At 41.5% G+C, this 23,159-nt stretch overlaps 1 protein-coding gene across 5 annotated transcripts in view; it reads right to left on the reverse strand.

Moving 5' to 3' along the window:
* esyt2a (extended synaptotagmin-like protein 2a) overlaps nt 1-23,159 on the reverse strand; it is a 55,413-nt gene that overhangs the window by 4,361 nt on the left and 27,893 nt on the right. For 2 of the 5 annotated variants that reach the window (XM_047368516.1, XM_047368513.1), the window contains 16 exons: nt 20,030-20,085; nt 15,351-15,471; nt 14,505-14,681; nt 14,184-14,266; nt 14,004-14,052; nt 12,523-12,612; nt 12,293-12,388; nt 10,617-10,718; nt 4,235-4,297; nt 3,547-3,621; nt 3,149-3,235; nt 2,916-3,065; nt 2,357-2,784; nt 569-667; nt 347-478; nt 147-252 (listed from right to left, as the gene is read on the reverse strand). In XM_047368516.1, the coding sequence (XP_047224472.1) occupies nt 147-252; nt 347-478; nt 569-667; nt 2,357-2,784; nt 2,916-3,065; nt 3,149-3,235; nt 3,547-3,621; nt 4,235-4,297; nt 10,617-10,718; nt 12,293-12,388; nt 12,523-12,612; nt 14,004-14,052; nt 14,184-14,266; nt 14,505-14,681; nt 15,351-15,471; nt 20,030-20,085 (1,914 nt within the window). The remainder of the gene's footprint in view (nt 1-146; nt 253-346; nt 479-568; nt 668-2,356; nt 2,785-2,915; nt 3,066-3,148; nt 3,236-3,546; nt 3,622-4,234; nt 4,298-10,616; nt 10,719-12,292; nt 12,389-12,522; nt 12,613-14,003; nt 14,053-14,183; nt 14,267-14,504; nt 14,682-15,350; nt 15,472-20,029; nt 20,086-23,159) is intronic. The other 3 variants (XM_047368515.1, XM_047368514.1, XM_047368517.1) reach the window with 3 other exon arrangements.

Raw genomic sequence — 23,159 nt, forward strand, 5'->3', positions numbered from 1 at the left:
TCAAGCCCAGAAACATGCAGACAGATTAACTTACAAGACAACACAGTAAACGCTAACCTAAACAGATGTTTCCACAACTAGCAAACTAATTCGCAAATTTTAAGACCTCTTAAAGCAAGTATATAATAAACATAATTAAGGAGCACCTTTCCTAGAAGACCTTTGTGTTTGGAGAGCAGACCTCCGGCATTCTTCACTGCAACATCCAGATTGCGTCTGTGGAGCTCCATGATGGGAACAGTGAACTCAACCCTGACCAGGAAGGAGATACCCAGCATCCAATGAGCAACACTGCAGTCAGTCACAGCAATGAAATGAGACACCGATTCCTCACAGTTTGACTTACGTTTCATCGTACACCGGATTGAGCGTTTTCTTATGCGTGCGAGTTTTCCTCCTCCCTGATCTCCGTTTGTCAGGAAGCAGGTAGAGACGGACGTAAGGGTCTGAGCCGTGATCGGTAAGGGCGATCAGGTTTCTGCATGGGTCAACAAAACAAATGTTAAAAACTGATTTCTGACAAAAAAAAAAAAGAAATGTTCCTGTGATTATTTTTACAGCTCTTTACCTGCAGGTGTGAACAACCACAATCAGCCTGTTCCTCTGCGTGCTGTGCCGCACGGTCAGCTGGATCTCGCCCAGAGGGAAGTGACTGGAAGCTGACCCACTTCATGTAAACAGAAATCAGGTATACAATCTATGGCTGGCTGCTTAAAATATCATGAAAAAACGTGTGATAATAGATTTCTATCTCCACTTGCAAACACTCATATTAGACGTCATTTGTCCAAAACCGGCACAAGTTCTGTTGTAGAAAGCAAAGATTTATGCTGCGGATTTATGCACGGACCCCAGGGCTGTCGTCATAAACGATTTATTTAGATGCATGTCAAGACAACTTTCAGTGAAGGATCTTAGTCTGCTGGTTTAGAGCTTAATGAGCTTTTGCATGATATATCGCACATATATTGTCAACGCAATATCAGTGTGTGCAATATTCAGACTGCAAAGGACTGTTTGGAGTGTAATAACTGCTGGCTGATATATTCCAAGTGTTATGAACTTGCATTTTTCATGCTAATGTAATATTTAGTCAGTTGGACAGAGTCTCACAGCAGTAGATGCTCACATCGGACACCAAGGACATTGCTCAAAATGCTAAAGAAGGGATGGGCAACTCCTGCCCTTGAAGGCTGGTGTCCTGCAACTTTTAGATGTATCCTTGATCCAACACACCTGAATCAAATGACTGAATTACCTCCTCGGTAAAATTCCCCCCCTGTCTTGTTGATCATCTAATAATTAGATTCAGATGTGTTGAAGCAGACACACCTAAATGTTGCAGGACACTGGTCCTCGATGACTGGAGTTGCCAACCCCTGTCCTAAAGGTTACAGAGTGATGGAAGCCCAGATGAGGAATGGCGAGAAGAAGAAAATAAGCATATATAGCAACTGATATCTTCATCGCAACGTCTACCATTATTATCAGCATCGCAACATTTTATAATATTGGTGCCTTAATTTTATTAGGACCGCCTCTGCCTAAAAATGTAACAAGGTTTAAAAAAAAAAGGAAAAGCAGAATATATTTGCCATAGCTATTAAAAACGATGTGGTAAACACACCTTTTCTAAACGCCTTCACTGATCAGGGCTAGATGACATCATAATGGAACGCTGTCTGTGAGCCTGATCCTGACTCAAAAGAGAACCGGTAGGAAGAAGACAAGAAAGATGAATCGGATCTATTTAACCTGACCCACTTGGTTATAATTAGGCTGCTTAATCGTTTTTATTAAGTACCTGCAGTACAGACGATACAGCTTATGAAACACAATCACCTTTTGGTGTTGTTTACAAATTGGTTCTGAAATGTAAAGAGAGGAATCATCAAACATCGAACACGGGTGTTGGATGAAAACAGCCGATGCCTGGAGGCCGGATTGAACATTTCCTGTCAGCTGAGCTGAGAAATGGGATGTTCAGAACCTCATGAGCATCTCAGAGAACACAATAATGAATGCAAGATGCTGCTTCAGATACAATCTTATGGGATCTTGGGGAAGGATAATTCAAAAGGCCAGAGGAATCAAAACTCAAGGGTGGCGGTGAGCAAAAAGGGTTCCAGTTTTTTTTTAAATTAATATTCTCCAACAAACTTTAATGAGAAAAAAACAAAACATTTATGACCCACAATAAATATTTTGGAAACATTGTGCTCTAAAACCTAATATTTGCTCAAGTATGAACTAATATTTTCTGACAGAGAATTAAAACCTGCGAACAAAGAACTGATCTCTCAATTAGGTCTGATGTAAGTGATCAGCGCATAAAATCAGTATTACTGATACGTACTTCTGCAGCTGTTGGAGTCTCTGCTGCAGCTCCTGAGCAGCATAAGGGTTGGAAATATCCGAAGCGATGCTGGGCGTTGGCTCCTTGCCTCCATCCAGGAACTGCTGGGAGCCCGAGATGGCCAGGTAAGACCTGCTCTTCCCAGTTTCTGCTAAGCTTTTACCTCCTCCTCTTCCAACACCGGCCTGTTCCAAGTCTGTGCTCCCCCGGGACTTCACTACACCCTCTGACTCCTTCCGCCGGTTCCGTGGGTCCGGAACAGGCGTGGAGGAGGTGCGGGGGACCTCGGAGATGCCGGAGGGAGGCTTGCTGGATTCTGAGGAAACAGAGGGTTGTGGGATGGGGGTGGAAGAACTGGACTTGCGGACCTGCATGGATGATGGGGTGGAGTTAGTTGGCGAGGATGCCTCCGTCTCAAGAGACAACACCTGATGAAAATAAAAAAATGAGAAAAACAAAAATAACTAAAAGCTCAACAGAAATGTAACAGTTGAGAATAAAAGATGACCTGAAACGTTTAAAACTTCATTCAAACATAAAGACTATTTTAATGTTTAACCCGCAGAGCCATCTTCATCTTGAGGGTGCAGCTCGGTCCAGCGTTCTTGAGGGGGAAGCGCTGGCTCAGAGTCATATCCTCTGCCTCTAAAAGACGGGTCAGTGGCAGAGTCAGAGTCCCCAACGAACACTCATGCTTTGCATCTTTCACCTGAAAGACCCAGGGTTGAAAATATTTCAGCAGAGGGATCAGGGACAACACTGGAGATACAGACTGGATGGACACCTCCTCACCTCAATCTCAAGCTCTTGCAGTTTAGGGTTGTGGATGAGGAAGGTGTAGTTTTCCTCCCACACTGGTTCAATGGTTTTAAATTTGGTCTGGGAAAAGATGCAGATAAAAGACTTAGTTTAACTTTAAGACGTGAATATAAACACCGTGAGGGGCAGTGAGCGGTCTGGACACCAATCCATTATTTAGACACAGACCACTTATTCTCCAAATTTCCCTTTACATCAAAAATGACAATGCACTAAATACAAAACTAAGACATGAAGACGATACGTAACCAAAGCACAGGCAACAAATATGAGCTTGTGTATTTTGATTATAACTGAAAAGTAATACTGTTATCAATAACATCAGCAGCTCAACCAAGCAGTCTTACTTGGTAAACCGAGCGTTTTCTCACCTTGCTCTCAAAGGACTTGTGCCCCACTCTGAACTGGACAAATGGACTGGGTTCACTGGTCACTTTTCTACCGGACTGCAGGAGAACAAGCACAGGTTTTACAAACGAGAAGGATTAATGAGATGAAAACAGAGGATATATTCTTAAAGTTTTACCTACTACAGCCTGAACAGCGATGGAGCCAATTATGTCTCCCGCTTCAGTTTGTATGAAAATGAGCTCAATGTTAAGAAAGACTTCTTTATTTCTCACTTCTAAACACATAGGAGTTTTACAGTACAAAACAAAACGTATGTTGTTCTCCTCAAGTCTCATCTTTGGGTTGAAATAGAAGATTCAGGACAGAAACTCTGGGAAAGAACAAAGTCCCATGACCCAAAAAGTCCAGAACAAAACCCAGCAGAACTATTTAAAGAAAGAAAATCAATCAACAAAGATGAAAGTAGCTCAGGCGGTAATGCTGTTCTATACAACACACACTGTTAGACACAGTTTTAGTCAGCCAACATGATGGTCAGTAAATGAAAGAGCCAATGGGTTAAACTATGTTGGTGTGAATGAACCTTTCTACAGGTCAACAGGCTGATCCTACTGTAATGTGAGTGAATGTTTGTACAGACGTCTCAGTGTTTCCTCTACGCTTCTTCTTCTGTGTCTGAGCTTTATGGGTGTGCTCTGATGCTGTTACCTTGATGGCCTTACTGACCGAGGCCTTCCTCAGCCCCGCTTGGTTGAACTCTAATGGATTGCGCTGTGATTTTCCCCCAGTGAAGTGAAGGCAGAAGAGAGGAACACACACACACCAGGAGGTTATATAGGGGGGAGGAAGGGCATGCAGGGAGGAAGAGGAGGAGAAGTTGATGAAACACACCATCACCGCCGGCATCACCAAAGGATTGGGATGCACCCACAGAGTGAGACAAACACAAAGACAACATGGATGATCACATGGTTAATGTCATTCCCCAGCTAAATGGAGCTACAGGTAGAGCTTAACAAAACACATTCAGACTGAAATTCACAGAAAACGTAAGCTGGAAATAAGATTAATCAAGACTGATAAAAAAGTCTAATTTATTTAGAAACCGGGTTCTCTAACTGTGATGGAAGAGCTCCCTCTAGTGGGATTCAGAACAAAATACTGACATCAGATGATATGCAGTCCAACAGGTTTCTTGTCCAATGCATAAAAGCTTGTGTATGGAACATTTTTAGCATCTGATTTAGCTCTGATATTCACCCATAGTTCTTATCAAAACTAGTAATCAGAAAATATTGGCTGGGTTCTAGGCACAGCACCACACTATCAGAAAATAGTAGAGTGTAACAGCACATATAGATCACCATAGAGTACCTACCTTGGTTTGGCTACAGAAAAACAAATGCCAAGTGTACATCAGCTGTCACACAGTATGAATATATAACAATTGTGTTTACCAAATACTGACTATTCACTGTTACCTGCTGCTGTGTAACACAAATCACAAAAAAATATTCTGCACACTGCTAATTCAAAAGAGATTCCTACATGCCATTATTGGCTCCTGCATGGCCTTGGTGTGGAGTGCTTTAGATAGCAGCTTCACAGAAAACAACCGAAAAACACATGAATGTTCTCATATGAATGAGCATAGTCAACTAACACATTCTGTATCTGATTGCATACATCAGATTCTGATGCCTTTGCTCTGATGTGTGGTATGAATACATGTGCTGTTACACACCTCAAGGGAAGCAACACTAAAACTAAAAAGGAACAAATGAAACTCGGGTAAAAGGAAACTGGAAAAGTCTTGGTAACATAGGAAAGAATGAATGGATGGAACAGCTTTACCAAATAACAGACAGTTCTGTAAAAACTTTAGGTTACTTTCATAACCCCGGTTCTCTGAGTAGCATGAGTGAGTGTCTCACATTGGGAACGCCCTCGGCGTGACCTCATCAGAAGCTCCTATTGCATTACGCCAGCGAGGATTGGCTGGAAATAAGCCTGTCAGTGTCACAGAGGGCAGAGTCCCTCCCCCTATTTATAGGGCTGTCGCTTATTCAAAAACATTCACCTCTTCCTTGCAACGTCAGAGCAAGAAGGGTGACTTGGTGAGACACTCACTCATGCTACTCAGAGAACCGGGGTCACGAAAGTGACCTAAAGTTCTCTTTCATAGCATTCGTTTCATGTCTCACATTGGGAACGAAAATATACTGTCCCCTCAGTATAGGGAGAAAATGTTTTAATGTTAAGTGAACAGCCATCAGCTCCAGGTAATTTATGCGAGCTGACAGCATGTTTGGGCCCCAAGACCCATTCACCATTTGTTGTTCGCATATACCTCCCCAGCCCGACAGGGAGGCATCAATCGTGACCACCTTTCTGTTTTGAACGACTCCCATCGGAACACCCTCTGTCAGCATATCGGCATCTCACCAAGGACGTAGTGCTCTTGTGCAGGCTGTGGTAACCCTCACTCTCTGATGGAAGTGTGAGTTCAGCCACCCATCGTTGGATCCCTCTCATGTGGAGCCGTCCCAGCGGGACTACTACTAATGCTGAGGCCATCAGCCCCAAAAGCCTTCTGCAGAGTGTGAACGATACCAGATTTCCTCTGTGAAACATGGCCAAGCAGTCGAGCATGGTTTTCACTCTGTCCTCTGTTAGTCTCACTCTGGCATGGACTGAATTTAGGGAGAGACCTATGAAGGATATGTGTTGAGAAGAAAGCAGGACACTCTTCTCCACATTTATTTGGAAACCCAGATCCATCATGTGCTGTGCTAATACTGCTGTGTGGTCTGCAGCTTCTTGGTGGGAGGACGAGGCGATCAGCCAGTCGTCTATGTACATCACCACGCGGATGCTCTGCCTCCTGAGCGGACCCGCAGCAGCCTCCGTGCACTTCACAAACACTCTGGGGCTCAGAGACAGTCCAAAAGGGAGTACGAGGTATTTGTAACAGTTTCCCTGAAATGCAAATCTGAAATATTTTCTGTGTGGTGGGTATATGGGGATGTGGAAAAAAGCATCCTTGAGGTCGATTGAAGTAAACCAATCGCCTGGACATAGGAAGCGCAGCAGGGAGGTGTGGGTCAGCATCCTGAATTTGTATTTTCTCAGATGCTCGTTCAGCGCCCGGAGGTCTAAAATCGCACGCATCCCCCGCTCGCCTTTCTTCGGAACGAGGAAATAGCGCGAATAAAAACCGAAGCTGCTGTGTTCGTGACGAATCAGTCTTATATCTCTCTTCTCCAGCAACAAGGAAATTTACTCCTGTAGGAAAAGAGTGGCTTCCCCTTCTGCTTGTGACTGAATCACTCCCCTAAAGCATGGGGGGGATACGGTGAACTGCAGCCTATATCCTCTCCTTATTGTTCTTAAAACCCACTCTGAGTCTGTGCATTTTCCCCAAAGACTGGTTTTCACTGTCAGGCGGCTGACAGGCCAGTCTGTTGAAAACGGGCTGAGAGCGCCGCCTTCTGGCGCTAGGTCGCAAAAAGCTCCGTCTTGTAGTGCGCATGCGCGCGGTATTGGCTGCGCAACAGAGCTGCTCACACTCGGGTAGGTCTCACTCCTTCCGAAAAAGGAGGAACCAAATCCCCAAGAGTTATTGTGTTTATATTTTTCAATGTTTTTAACTGCACCCTTGACTCGTGGCCTGGATGCGATCCCTGCTCGCTCCCTCCATCCAGGGAGGAGGTCAGGGCCAACAGCTTCCTCCTCCTTACCACCTGAGTGGAGGTGGGAGGTGGCTAGTCGAGGCGAGAGCCTTCAGGCTTCCTCTGCCACTGTGCTTTGGAGGCAGATTGTTTCTGTGGTGCCTGAGCAGCTGATTGCGCTTTCGGTTGTCTCGGGATCCTGAAGGTGGGGGGAAAGCGAGCTGCCGCCTGGGTAAAAGTCTGGCGCTGGGGTGGCAGGGCCGTGGTCCCAGTGGCAAATGTACGTCTGGGGAGACACAGCTTCAAGGCTTCATCAATCCTCTTCTTCTACTCCCACCTTTGCATCGAGGTGACTGCTGCTCCGAACAGCCCCTGATGTTTCCCCATGAGCCCCATGGTTCTGCCATGGATTGCCACTTCATGGAGGTGAAGGCAGTGATCTGTTATGATGAACTCTTCCTCCCATAACGCAGCGTCAGGTGAGGCGGTCATCTGTTCCTCGAGTTCCGCCTGAAAAGCCATCAGCAGAGACGAGGCGTTCAGAGCACGGACTGAGAGCACCGCAGCCCTGTAGGACTTATCCGTCAGGCTGGACTGAAAACGGTCCGCTCTTGAAGGGAGGGCGGGACCACCCGCTGACATAGAGGTCTTCGAGTGTAGGTGCGCTGCCACCGCCGGCTCGACTGGTGGCATCTGCCGGAGACCGCTCTTTTCCATCCTCTCACAATCCAGCACCGAACTGCCAGCCACCAGGTGCTTCTCCTTAAAGGGCTTGTTGCGCCAGGGGACCACCAGTTCTTCCAGTAGCTCTGGGAAAAACGGCAGGAGTTGTCTGTCTGTTTTCCGTGCTTTTGGTAGCTTCTTTCCGTCGAAACGGGAGTGGACTACCTCCGCCTGAACCATATCATGACCGGGTCGGCCCGCCCCTGAGGAAGTGGGTTTTGCAACCCGTCCTGAGGGAGGCGGAGATGGGTCATAATCCTCATCGTTATCCGAGAAGGGCATTTCCGAATCCAGGTCAGAGAGTTCATCGTCTCCCACCATCAGGAGGTCCAGCGGGCCGGATGCGGGGCCGTGCTCGGATATTTCAGGTGGCAGAGGGTCCACGGCGTTGAGGATTTCTCCCCAACTTGGTCCGGCTACTGCATCGGTGGTCAGAGAAACCGCTTGATTGGCTGGTTCCTGTACGGATGCTGTCGAAGCCAACACTGGGTCGTTGCTGGACAATGTCGACTGACGGGCCAGATGGCGACGGAGCACCTTGAAGGAGAACCGGCTACAGTGAGAGCACTCTTCCCCGGGCTGAAAGGCTGCTTGAGCGTGTTTCAGACCGAGACACACCACACAAGCCAGGTGGGTATCCCAGCTTGAAATTTATTGCCACACGGGCAGGTTCATGCCTGTATGCTCTCCTCAGCTTTTGTGGAAGACTTGGCAGTCTCCATGTTTAAAGGAGATTCGGCTGTGAGGCTACGAAAAAGAAAAGACGAAAACTAGCTGGTGACATCTAAGCTAACCAGGTGTGGCTAGGTAGGAGGGAGCGTTGCGGCTTCCCTATGGGTAGCTTACAGCGGGAGTATTGCTACTCTGTAACGGCCACCCGTAGCAGGTAAGTTGACCTACTTTTTTTTTTTTTTGTGAGTATATCTACTCTTCCCGCGGTTTTTCTACCGAGGGAATAGCTACTCTCCGTGATACAGGACAAACCCAGAGCAAAGCGCCTGGCGACCGAGCTTGCGCACGTGTCTGTGGACAGTTTAGCTAGGCTCCGAAGAGAGGCCGTATCTAATGGAGAGCTAGTTGGTACTTCTGCTCGTTGCGAGAAGAGGTTTTTCAATAAACTATCAGTGCAGTGACAGCCCTATAAATAGGGGGAGGGACTCTGCCCTCTCTGACACTGACAGGCTTATTTCCAGCCAATCCTGGCTGGCGTAATGCAATAGGAGCTTCTGATGAGGTCACGCCGAGGGCGTTCCCAATGTGAGACACGAAACGAATGCTATGAAAGAGAACTGGTGTTGAGCTTTTCCATTACACAGTTCTGCACACTTAGTCATATTTTTACAAACATAATAAATGTGGGATGCCATATGCCACATGAACATTGTAAGACACCTGTGTGTGCATATTTTGAATTACAGACTTTCTGAGGAAATCCATTTATTTTGGGAGGAGAAAAAACTAAACACACAATAACATCAAACCATAAACTGCACCTAGAAGCTGGGCAGAACCCAAGTTTAAATCAGCATTTCCTCTAAAGACCAGCTGGGGGCAGCAGCTTCAGTTGCAAAAGTTGGTCTCACTGCATTTTTTTCTTAGTGAGTTTAAGATTCAAATGACTGATTTAGAATTTTAAGTTATAGACCAACACATAACGTGGACGTAGATAAGGAATAGGCGCATGTACCCAGCCCTACTGTCTTTCGGGGTATCTCCCTACCAGCTTTGTACATCTCAAGACGGAAATTGTTGCTAAAATATCTCAAGCTCAGTCAGTTTGGATGGAGGCAGTACTCCCAAGTCCTGCCACAGACGTCTGGGTTTTGACGGAGCCATTCTAAACCACGAATAAGCTGTATTTCTGGCTGTATGTTCATAAAATTCATGCCACACTTTTCCGATTCTTTGTGAAACAAGTTTATAGACACGTGTCCTCCAACTTCACCATAATGCATCACTTAATGTTGGTCTATAAAATGCAACCTCTATAACTTACAATTAGGTTTATGGCTGTAATGTGACAAATATTTCAGGGGTATGAATATCTTTGCAAGTCACTGCATGTTTAATTTCTTTTAAAGGAAATAAGTGATAAATCGACTGCCGTTTTCAGAGCTGAGTTTAGTTCCCAGTGTTTATAAAGCTCAAATTGGCTAATACAGATTGCAATTTCTCTTTAGGAGCTACATCGACAGCATGGAAATATTTTCGTCTGACTTGTCTACTAATCAGCAGACATGTTAGTGCCTAAAGTCATGTTTTATTACCTCCTAATGCATCTTGTGCTCCCTTTTATTTTGCTATTGACCATATTTAATAAATAACTAATGTAAGGTTTACCTTGCAAAGTGAAACATAGAAAAAAAAAGTAGAAGTTATGCTTATTCATGTATGATGTGCATGCTAGTTGCTTTTGGGTGATAAATTATGCTTTATGCAGGCCGGAGGTTTAGGAGGAAGATTGCTTGTAAGTCCAGAACTTTTTTTAAGTAATGTTTTTAAGTAATCTTTGTCCCATCCTTTAGCTTTGGAATCAGTTAAACCCCAACAAAAACATTACTAACGTTTAATGGTAACACAAGGATTCAAACCCATGCACTAGAGAGGATTCATGCTGTTCAGGCAAACTGAGACATAATCACTCCTCCGCATTCTCCATACTGTTCTAAGATGCAGAAATCAGCTAGTGGACTCACAAATAAGGTCCTATAGAGAGAAGATGTGTTCTCACAAAACACGAGGCCCGCCGACCGCCTCTCTTTTAAGTAGCCTGAACCCAAGTTCCCCTCGAAGACGCTCTTCAGAGCAGGTGGGAGGCACAGGGAAAAGAAGAAGAAAAAGCAGAAGAGGCAGAGAGAACCACTACAAACTATTTTCTTACCGTAAACAACTAGAAATGATGCTGAGCAAATTTACATATTGAAGATGACCATCAGTGCTTGCTAATAAAGCATAAGAGTCCCTGTTTTTATTTTTTTATGTTTTTACAATAAAGGTTTAATGAGCTTCTTTCAAACTCAAACACATTTGCTACATGTTCATTTCACAAGTTTGAGTGTTTTGTAAGTAATGCTTTCAAGCACTGTTAAATGTTGTCAGCCTAAAAAGCTGCACAATGTAAAGGATATGCATGTAAAAACGAAATATTCCGCAATCCCTGCGAGGGATCACTTTTTCTTCTGTAGCAAGTAAAGTTTTCCTGTTGTCACAAAACGTTGGTTACCAGCAGAGCTAGACGATAAATTAATATTAGAGATGCACCGATCATGGTTTTACATGATGAACAAAATATTCTGGCTGTTTTATTTTGTCTGATTCAAAAAATAATAAATAAAGTTCTATAAGCATATATTTTGAACTTTGAAGTGTTCTTACATAAGAAACTTCATATTGAAATGCTAAAACCAATAAATGTAGAAATTTTCAGTTTTTGAAGAATTGTAATGAACAGGACACAGAACTTTTGGGCGATTTAGGGAAAGTTGCCCTGTTGATCGGTTCAAATTATAACTACTTCCACTCACTAACACAGGTTGTTAGAAATGTGATCTGAAACCAACTATACCTTGTATTATAGCAACATGTATTGTAGTCTTGCTTGAACAGACATGATCATACTGTTAGGTGTCTGTACATCAAACATGATGAAATTTGCTTAGCAGGTACAATGAAAACAAAATTATTGGTTAATATCATCTAAGTCGTCCTACGCGTCCAGGCTCAGTGGATTTAGTCATTTGCTTTAATGAATTTAGATGGTTGCCTGACAAACAACTTTTTTCCTAACTGGTCCTTTTATAATCGGATGGAAGGGTCCTGTTTGCATACAATTTTGCTGAGTTTGTCTTGTAACAGTGCTGAAATGAACTGAGCTTTGTGCATACTACTTCGACATATCTGCACGCGAGTTAAAAGGTTTTCAGGAGATGAAAATAGAAACTTTTATTGCATCTCCAGTTGCATTTACATTATGTTTCACCGAATGGATTTCTACACAAGCGTTTGTTTACTGAATGTATTAATACAAAATAAAAATTATTCAGTTTTGAAACAATCGAGCACATTAACAGAATAAATCTAATGAATTTAGATGTACATGTGCAACTGCTTCACCTTTTAAGACGAGATGGAGAAAAGTATGAAAGTAGATAAGCAAGGAACTTATAAGGCAGAAACAAATCTGACGCAGTTTATAATCGTTTTACTTAATACAGTTTTTTAACTAAAAAAAGATATCGAGAAAGCTGTAACCTTTAAAATTTCACAAGAGTATGCTCGAAGCCTTTAAAGCTGATTAATAAGTGTATTCTAAGCTTCAGAAAAATAACATCCAAAAGATTTTACAGAGTGAATATAAACCAGACTGACTCACCGGCAGGTTCCTAGCTGAATCCAGGAAGACAACGAGCACCGCGGACGACAGCCCGTCACTGGCATGAGCACTATTCGCCTTGATGCTTGCCAGCACCTGTGAGCGGAGACCAGAACAGAGTAACACATGGATTTTTGGTTCATCTGGCCCATCTGGGCTGTAGGTTCCAGCCTGTTCAGTTGTACATCTTGTTCTATTCCAAGTCTGAGAGTAAAGCTATGCAGTTCTACCTGGTTCAGCTTCTCAGGTTTTGACAGCAGAGATAACCACTCCAGTTTCAGGTGCAGCTTCCCCCTGGCCACATCTTCCAAAGTTAACCACTGAGAGGAGGGAAACGTAATCAATCAGTACTTAATCTTAGACGTTTCCAGCTCTTCTTCTGAAGATGTACATTATCACGACTTCTTCCACCATCGACCAAGCTTGTAATTGTCCGAAAATTAACCTCTGAATTCAGAGGCTAACTGAGAACTGAGAAGTGCAGGGGATTCCCCAAAGTTGGGGTTGGGACCCCTTGGGGAGTCACGGGACACCAATGGGGGGTTGTGAGAGGATTTGCAGAATTATTGTGATGTGACCGCGGAGGTGTGTGGAGGGCCAAGAGGGACAAATTAAATAAATTAGTTTATCATTTAATAAATAAATGTGAATGTCCCATGAAATAAATAAATGCCCCATTAAATAATTAAATAATATATGATGAAATTAAATGATCAAAAAATAATTTGTTTAAAAATACATAAAAGGAGCATAAATGAAATTTGAGCATAACTACAGTTAAACAATTTATTTAAAAGTTTCTAAAAACTGGAAATGAACCCAAGTTTATGTTTCCACCACACACAGTTGGGAGGGAGCTAAAGGAGAGCTCAGTGTTAGAGAAGTGCAGCAACGAAGGCATCTTGAGGTCACCATGTCTCCATAACAACTATTAGAAAGTATCCTAATAGGCTGCTGGGACTTTAACATAGACTGGAAACCTTGTTAGAATTAACTTTATGAGATAACAGGATATTATAAATAAAATTTGGTGACATTACCAGAGAGAACACAGAACACTGGAGTTTAACAGTTATTTTTTTCAGTACAGTCCATTTCAAACAGAACAGTGTTAAGAATCTGGGTGCAACGCTGTGGATGACGTTTAGAAACCCCTAATGTGGGATATGATCGAATATCATTAGATCCTTTTGATTGTAATGCCCTAAATAATCTCCAACAATTGAGTTTCAGGTGTAAAATGTTTCTGAGCTTCAGGGAAAACCAACTGTCCAGTCATAAATTCCATTAAACAGCATTCTTTGCTTGGTCTTGTAGTTTTGCTTAAGCGTGACAACACCTCAGTTTTTCAGCAAGAGCAACAAACTGAACAAAAACAAAATTAAGACGTAACTAAACAGAATTTAAGAACAGCTTTGTGAAAAAAAAAAAATAATATATATAATAAGGGTAAGTATAGATTATAACAGCAATATTAATATCGAATATCGATACCGGCCCAAATTTTCATATCGGTGCGTCCCTAGTATGACCAGCTGTACGTCCCTGGATCCTTTTTGACATTGCAAAATTTTAACAGGAAGTTAAAAAACGAGATGTTCGCAAAAACACCTTGAAAAGTCAACAGTTATGACTAAACACTATGAAAAAATAAAAACTGTTTGTTGAGAGAAGAAACTGAGAGTAAAACTTAGAAGAAAAGAAACCTCACCTCCTCCCCACATTTTAACTTCTGGACCTCAGCCGTATCAATCATCACACTGAAACACAAATCATCATTAAAAAACAGATCTAAAAGGACAGATGCTTTTTTATTGTTTAATGCTTAAATGTTTGTGAAAAGTGTTTTTTATGTAGCTAAACCTTATTCTTAGGGGACAAAAACCCCTACCTTCCCAATTTGTCATCTTCATCAGGGTCTTTATCAAATAGTTGAATCTCCAGAGTCTTTGGCGTGTTATTGTACAACAAGAACTGAAAAACAACACATAAGCCAGCGTTAATACACTCTTCAATACCTGCTACATACTTCAGAAAATACGCAAGGACCAAGAAAAGAAAGAAAAAAATGGAAAATGTGAATTCCAATGCATGTGGAACAACCGATGAACCTCAACAAGACTCTGCATAAATGAATTCAGCTTCCAGCACAACTAAGAGCAAAATCTCCAATAAAAAGGCAAGAAACAGTAGAACTGTGAGTAACGCTCACCTCATAAACCTCGTCCCATTTAGGATTTAAGTTCTCCTTGATGACTTTACTCTTAAATTCCTGTGTCCCGAGCCGGAGGATTCCATATGGGTCGGACTTTCCCTTGACTAGTCCTCTCAGGAACTTGTCCTTACTCACCAGGTCCTGTGCCTCAAGGAAGTGGACTCTTATCATGGCCTTAAGAATGGAAACAGAAGAAAAGTAGATGAAAAGCGGTTCTCGAATGCATTAAGCAACTGGTAGGTATGAACGGCTGTACATGCAACATACTGTTCAACCGCTAAGATTTTTATTAAACTTGGTTTCCCTTTTCCAAGGTGTCCTATGAAACTGTGACGTGGTTCTTTACTAGAGAAAGGTTAGGCTTTTCCACCAAGGTCAGGGGTCGATCTCTGCCTCAAACAGAGTAAGTAACTTGTTCAGGAGTAATGGCAGAACGGAGCAAGAGATGACAAGCCAATTTTGAGCTGTATTTGCTTTAATGTGGCTGCTGTTCTGGTCGGTTGTGTTAAAGGGGAAGCTGCGCTAAAGAGAGAAGCTCTTGATTTACAGGTCAGAGATTCTGACCTTCACTTATGCCTACACCAAAAATAAGAAAATATCAGAGTTCAAGAGTGGCTAGAATTAGGACAATCTTCATGTAAAGAATAGACAGGTAAAGATTACAAGAAGTCTAACCGGTAGACTACACCACATGAACAGGTCAGACACACAAGTAAAGCAGTAGGGAATGAAGACTGCATTCAAACAAAGATTAAATATGAGATCTCTTATTCTGAAAGAACCAAATTCAAAGGTTTGCCAGAACTGTAAGCACTAGCAAAGTTTTACTTTTGTGTGTAATACCTCTGGTATAGGGAAGCGGATTCTGGCCAGTTCAGCCTCTCCCACAAGAGGGATGTTGAGACGGTTCGGCAGCACCAAGTAGCTGTAGATGATGTCCTGGATGAGGCCGTCGCACAAACCACTGAAGTCATAAAGATGTACAAGAGGGGCAAAAACACACAGAAAAAAGAAGAGATTTTAGAAAAAAAAAATCCCTAGAAACAATCAACCTATTCAAAAAAAAGAACTAACAAGAAATGCTCTACTTAATTTAACAGCAGAATATTCTGACTTTGTTTGGCATTGTTGTACTTAATGACATCTCTTTTTAGGTCCAGCAAAGGAAGTGATTATTGAATTTTTATTTTAGGTTTTTAGACCATGGTTGGCAACTAAAAGGAGGATTGTTCCTTTACGTCAGCGGCCTTTTTGACCAAAAGAATGTGCCAGATCCAAGCAGTGGAAATCAGTCTCGTTGTACGGTGGCCAGCTCTGACTGAAATATACGGTGAGGAACTCTAAAAGGGCATCTAAAGGAGTCAGCTATGGTAGTTCAGGCATCTGATTAGGATTTCCCAGAGATGCACATTAGAGATTTTCAGGGGATGTCCATTTGGGGGTAGGCCCTTAAATAGGCAGAGAACTTGGTGGAAGGAGCATTTATCCGTTCTGGCATGGGAAGACCTTTAAATCCCACTGAATATGCTGGAGAGTATCAATGAGGAGAGGGGTGTCAGGGTTTTCCTCCTTCACAATCTGATCTCAGTGCAGCAGGCGGGAGAAAGTCTCCAATTCTATGATAAGTAGATTTATGTGTCTACATAAAAAAAAACAAAAAAACACTACAGATCTCACAAGAAAAATAATTTTTTTAATAACCTGACAGAACCAAAAAGTCTTTATAAGTGTCAGCAGTTTTCTGAGCTTGCTCTGCTTTCTTTATCTAAAAGCTTGTCTGTAATAATCTACATGCAGGCTTATAGAAAAATACTGCAACAATAAAACCATAATCTGCAAACAAACTGTAGAAACCAATGAAAACATACGTTTTGTTTTCAAAAATACAGGCAGAAGAGTAATTCTTTTACCAGTATCAATGTGCTCGAATGACCTACAAAATGGGCTGACCTGGGCTTCATTAAAGGGGACATATCAACAAAATGTATTTAGGGGCTATAAAAGAGGATTTGCTTGTGTACTTGGAGTTGGTAGGAGTGCCGAAAAGTTGAATTTAGTCTCTCCAGCTGCTGCGTAGATATCTTGAAATTCTGTTTGGGTCATATTTTTCAATCCGTTCAGTTTTCTCTATTCTCTATTGCGTTTTTTGAACAGTTACGTCACAATATTTGCTGTGGAACAGCTTAATAAGGTCATGGACTTCCAGCTAACCAATTTCACGTAGCCACCATTTTTTTGTTTTCGCTGTGATTTTTAAGTCCAAGCTCAAGTATGCCAAAGCTACAAGTTGATAAGTCGAAATATTCGGTTGTTGGATGTATTCACCCACACAATTCGTTACACCATCCCCCAACATCAGAACCTGGTTCTGTGCCTGGTGAAATTTTATTTTTCATGGAATGTTCCCAAAGCAATGAGGAAATTCCTCTTTGTCTGCGTGAAGAACTTCAAGGACAAGTTCTTCAGCATCCTCCACCACTATCAAGAAGGATTTGCTGAAAGACTTCATCTGATTAAGGGGTCAGTTCCTTCTGTCTGTGGAAACGATGGACGCAGCAAAGCGGTAAGCTGCAAATAATAAAACAAAAAAAAAAGTTTATTTTAGATATGAATTTATTGTGTGTTGTTATGACGTCCTGGCCATTGTTCTGATAACAGTAGCATCGCGTCTTCTGCTCATGCAAGGGCTCTGTGCTGCTTTTAGCTCCTTGAGGACAGAACAGTACTGTGTGTTTTGAGTATTATTACATGAACAGTTTTGCATTGTTTTTGCCTTTTTTGACTTGTTTCTGTGCCGCTAGATAATTTTATCTTTGTTATCAAACTTCAAAAAAGGCTGAAAAGAGTGGAGTGGAGGGCTGTTTGACCTGGAGGGGGGCGGGGTGTGAAGTACCTCAGTAGCATTTATTGAGACGGCACCAAAACACACCTCAGAACAAGTGAAAGGAGCCTGTGGAGCTACAATAACAAGGAAATCAGACCAAAGCATTGCAGTTCCAGTTTATATAGACCACAACTGAATGATTCAAGTGTGAAAAGGAGGGTTTTAAAAGCATGGTGCCCCCTTTAACAGCTCAACAGACTCACAGGCTGAGTTTGTAGCACTGTTGCCTTGCAGCAAGAAGGGGCTGGCATCTTTCTGAATGGAGTTTGGATGTTCTCCCTGTGCATGTGTGGGTTCTCTTCTGGCACTTGGCTTCCTCCCACAGTTCAAAAACCTGACTAGTAGGGGACTGATTACTATAAATTCCCCTTAGTTATGAGCGTGTGATTGTTTGTCCTGTGTATTGCGTGAACCATATTCTGGCATTCTACCTCTTTACCTCTAGATGGCAGCAGAATCCTGCTTCAGAAGCTACCCTCTGCAGTGCATTATTCTGGGTCAGTTTGACATCAAGAATGAAACATAGAAATTATTATAGAAGTATTTTAATAAACTGACTACTTAGTAAAGTACTAAATGTTTCCATCTAATAAATGGATACTGAAATCCTGCTTCCTCTCCATAGATTCAAACACGGGTATTTTTAGGTATCTTATTTTCTCATTAACTTTTTTTATTGTGCGACAGCGTATGTGTGGGTGTTTAATTTACAAAGACAGGAACTAAGGTAAATTTGGGTTTTTGTGTCGTTTCGGAATGAAATGCAAATCCTCAGTGAAGAAATATGACTTCCCTCAGGCATTCACATAGGAATAGGAGGGTGGGGTCAGTGCAGGTCTGCTGCTGATCAAAGCACACACTCAAACACACGCATACAAGTGACTTCCTTTAAACTAGTTCAACGAGGAGAGCTACATTGTACCGGGTGGAGTCTTTTAGAGTGATTCTTTGCCTGAAAACAAACAGTAAACATTGACGAAACAACTACAGGTTTATGTAGAGGTGCATTGTCTCACTTATACCAGCCTTCTGTGCTTTACAGTTAAATTCTATCATAATTTTGTTTAAATTTGGCAGAAAACGTGTAAACAAACCTTCCACAGTCATGTTCAAGGTTTGCATAAAATACGACAGAACGCAGCATGCAGCATGAGTGCCAGCAGAGCATTTACAAATTTGGATATATCATAAATTGTAACATGTCCTTTCCTTTTACCTTTCCGATGTTGCTGCAACTAACATATAATTCCTTAGTTTTTAATGTTGCATAACAACTGCCAACCTCTCTGTGTGAGTGGGTGGTACCACCCCTGAATACTTGTCTTTTTATCCACATATTGCAACTAAAGCAGAGCAACCAGATGATTGGGTTTCTTTAGTACACCAAATACACAAAAGAAGGTGTGAAAGACTAAGGCATGTGATTAGGTCTGACTAAAAAGAGGTACTAGTTGCTACGTTTAAATAATCAGGACAAATCTCCTGTTTTTCAAATACTTTAAAGGTATTAAGGTTAATTTAAAAGTTTATTTCATTGAGGCAAACTCCACGGTTGTTTGTCTAGTTAACTATATTTTCAGAACTGTCTCTGGTGGACTGTGTTTGAGCTAAAAATATAATAACTGGGATCTTTTAACTTTTCTTAGATAAATAAAATGAGTATTTCCAGCTAAAAATGCTTATGCTTTATTTATTTATTTATTATGTTACCTTGGCAATTGAAGGCAAAATTCAACATTAGCCGAGATCTGGGAGTGAGCCAGTCGGCAACACAGTCCACATGGAGGGTACGTCACAGAAGGGGTCTGTTCACAGACTACTGTATCCAAGCATATTAATGGCAAGTTGAACAGTATGGTGACTCATATGCTGAAGCAACAAGGACAACAGCAGCTATGGTAGGGTGCTGAGGAAAAAGTCCATTTAAGAGTGGAGAACATTCACAAGGTATTGACTGCAGCTAGTCAGAACTTCTGGCGCCACTAAACACAGACTCTTCCAGGACATGGGCTTCACCTTCATCGGTAGAATCAGAAGTGTCTTACCTGGAGGAAAAGAGCTGAACTGTTGCTCAGAGGTGCAAAGTCCTCTTTTCAGATGAAAGAAAAGTTTGGATTTTATTTGGAAATGAAGCTCCCAGAGTCTGGAAGAAGATTGGAGATCCACAGAATGCAACTTTATTGATGTCCAGAGTATAACTTCTATAATCAGAGATGATTGGGGAAGCCATGGCATCTGCTGTGTGAAGTCCACTCTCAACGTAGCCATCTACCAGAGACCTTTAGAAAAATTCATGCTTCCCTCTGCTGACAGACTTAATGGAGACGCTGATTTAATTTCCAGCAGGATTGGGCTGACTAAACCCCCACAGAGAGTCTATGGAGTATTTTTAGGAGGAAGATAATAGACACCTCATCCAACAGAGCAGACGAGCTGGAGGCCGCTATTAAAGCAACCTGGGCTTCCATTACACCTCAGCAGAACCACAGGCTGATCTCCTCCATGCCACACTGCATTAATCCAGTAATTCATGCAAAAGGAGACCTGACCAAATATGGGGTGCATATACTGAACATACTCTTTCAAAGGCTGAACTTCCTGATTTTAAATCCATGAAACTGGATTGCTGTGTACTTACTTAACACCTGGAATGTCCAACATGTTCGTGAGTCCTGTCCAGTTGATGTCCAAAAACTGAAAGAAAGATAATCAGAATCAGTTCAATTTAATGAAATGAAAATAATGGCTACAGAAATAAGGAAAAGATACAGAGACACATTTTTTATTATAGGTGTATAACATGATAAATAAATACATTTATAACAGTTTGTGCTGGTAAATGTTCAGGTTTTCCTGATTCCTGCACATAATTCCCAAAGAAGCTGCCATAAAGTACAGTAAAACTGACAAGAGCAAGTACTTTACCAAAGTACTTCATATACATTAAATATCAAAAATTAGTAAGTATTTTTACTATATCTGCTTCAGTGCAGAGATGTCTGGTAAGCTGTTATATCTGAGAAATTGAAACAAGCTTTTACCGTTTTAACTTTAGTGCCTGTAAAAATCTAGTAGAGCTGAATCTCCTAAAAATATCAGCATAAACCGAGACATTAGTTCATCCAAAGTTAAACAGGATATGAGGGAAATTTCTTCTCAGCTCCTCACTGACTGCATGATGAGCCAGCAAACAGCAGCTGAGGAGCCTAGCTTTTAATTCAATCGATGTGCTAATCAATCCAGGAGGGCAGATTAGGTTCAGAGACGGGAAGCATGTGATGAGGGGCTGAATCCAACTCTGTCTGCAGACATTTAATTATAGAAGTCTAACTATGGTGAGAAAATAAAATTAAAGATCCTCATGACAATAGTGTCAGATTTTCTGTCTCCAGTCATTTCTTTTTCTAATTGTGTGCAAATCATCCTCATCACTGTCTTCATCTCAGCTAAGTCAGGACAAAAGTTAGCGTCATTAGGGTTAGACTTTATTCACGGTTGCCTACCTGGACACCACATAAAGAAAATGAAAGTCTGGATGAAGTTGCTACACTGGAAAAAAAAAACCGGGTAGAGCTTTTTTCTCTCACTATTAAAATAAAAATCCAACAAATTCAGACAAGGTCCATAAAACCCTTTGTATAAAATCTGCACACGCCTTTTCAGCAACACAGAAGGACTGGATTTAACACGGCAAACAAACATAATGTTAACTTGGGGTGCTGCTCCAGCTTGTTCATGTTTGCCCCACAAGTTGCAAATTATCTCTGATGATGAAACCAAACGCTACAAGGCTGCAACATGTTCTCTCACACACTGCACAAAAGAAAGGTGTTTAAACTGGGACCATCTTATTCAGAGGGGGAGCTTAGTACCCTGGTTTTCTAACCCAGTTACTGGGTCTTTATATGAACCTAAACTGGGTCATCTGAGGAGGAGGACTGGGCAAGGAATGTAAATTTGGGTTCATGCAATAGAAATGCTGTAGGGGGATAGCAACCTGTTTAAAAAACATATGATTCACAGCAAACAATAAGTTATTCCTCTGCCCTTGCTCCACCTTTTCCAAGTTTCATTAAGCCTTCTTGGAAGTTTGAGTGACGAGTACCGACAGAAGTGATCACCCTTCCCTGGTTGCCTTGGCAGTGAAACTCAGTACGCATCCCTGACACACCTTGCATTCAGAAGACTGCCGACTGCAAACTGATCAAGACCTGTGTTAAGAAACACATTTAAGGCAAATATCCAATCAGTGAATCAGTCTGTAACAGTGCAGATACAGTGGGGAGAGTTTACAGGTTTTCCTTTTGCAAAGCATGTAGAAGTCTTTCATTTTTAATCATATCATTTTATCTCTTCAACTGTGAGTGACAGAATCTAAAACAAAAATCCAAAAAATCACATTGCGTGATTTTTTAAGTAATTAATCTGTATTTTATTGCATATTTTATTGTGTTCACTAAATTGGGGCTGAAAAGACTGGAACAATGTAGTGGTATCTGGTAGATCTACAAGCTCAACATTTAAACTCAGCAGTATGAAACCATGAGCTCATTCTGATATGCATCAACAGTCTAAGCTACTGATGCTGGGAAAAAATGTAGGGTGTTTTTTTTCCTGGGCAAAGTTTTGTTTGACTGCACATGTGCATCCCTTTAGGTTCTAAAATATCTCCTACTAAAGTACTTCCTATTTATACCGATTTTTCTGAAGTTCCCCTACCTAAAAAGCTGCAAGCTAACATAATTCATAATTCAGGATTCATACACGTCTTCAATTTCAAACTTCTTTACTTTCTTGATGACAATTTCAACTTTTTCTATTGACATGACCTTTGGTAATGACCTACAGTATTTGATTTCTATTATGTGCATGTTTCAGAAATCATGAAACAACTTGATGCAGAAGTTGACTTCTGATTCACTGTGTGCTAAAGGGTTCCTTCACTGCTCTTTAAGGATCTCAACCAACGTTTATTAGCTCTCACAATCCAACACTCAGACTTGTCAAATCTGGACTGAATCACTTTACACTAAATATCTAAACCAGAATAGGAACCATGGGTCTAGTCTAAAACCCTTATCCAATAGGATCAAGTGTCAAAAAAAGCTGTGAATTTGCCTTTTTAAAATTTACGTTACATGTGGGTTCTTAATCTGTCAACGATTAATAAGTTTGACAAAAACTAAAAGCACTGTATTTTTGTCTGTATTTTTATCTATTAGATAACGGAATAAGTAATACAGCGAGGAAACCCAAACATCTTCTCATGTGTAACCAAACTATAAAAATACTGGAAGAAAATTCCACAGCAGGCCTGCAGTGTTTCTGCAGCACCCGTCTAGCTCACAGGACAATTACCAGGCTCCTGTTATTACCTGGCCTAATTCAAAACTAGTGTACTGACCGTAAAAGGAGTGTGAATCAGATGAGAGGGTTGGTATTTATGTTGAGATACCTGATAATACAGCACATCATTCCTTTTATCCGTTCTCAGATTATGTTGTGAAAGAGAAGTCTGAATGTGTGTTAGTATGCTCGGAGATTAGGAAGAACCCCGAGGCTTAAAAAGATCACATAACAAGCTTCACGTGCTACGCTGTGAAAGATGAATAAATAAGAGCAAGCAATAAAAAAAATGTACTTCTTAACATCTGCTGTAAATATGTAAATATCTTAGCTCACTGAAACATTGTCAGGTTTTGAGAAATATTATACTGACATCTGTGGCTTTAGATGTAGGCCAGGTTTTACCACAACGCAGTAAAACC

Source organism: Girardinichthys multiradiatus, chromosome 6 (assembly GCF_021462225.1).
Source record: "Girardinichthys multiradiatus isolate DD_20200921_A chromosome 6, DD_fGirMul_XY1, whole genome shotgun sequence".
In the NCBI taxonomy this organism is placed as follows: Eukaryota; Metazoa; Chordata; class Actinopteri; order Cyprinodontiformes; family Goodeidae; genus Girardinichthys; species Girardinichthys multiradiatus.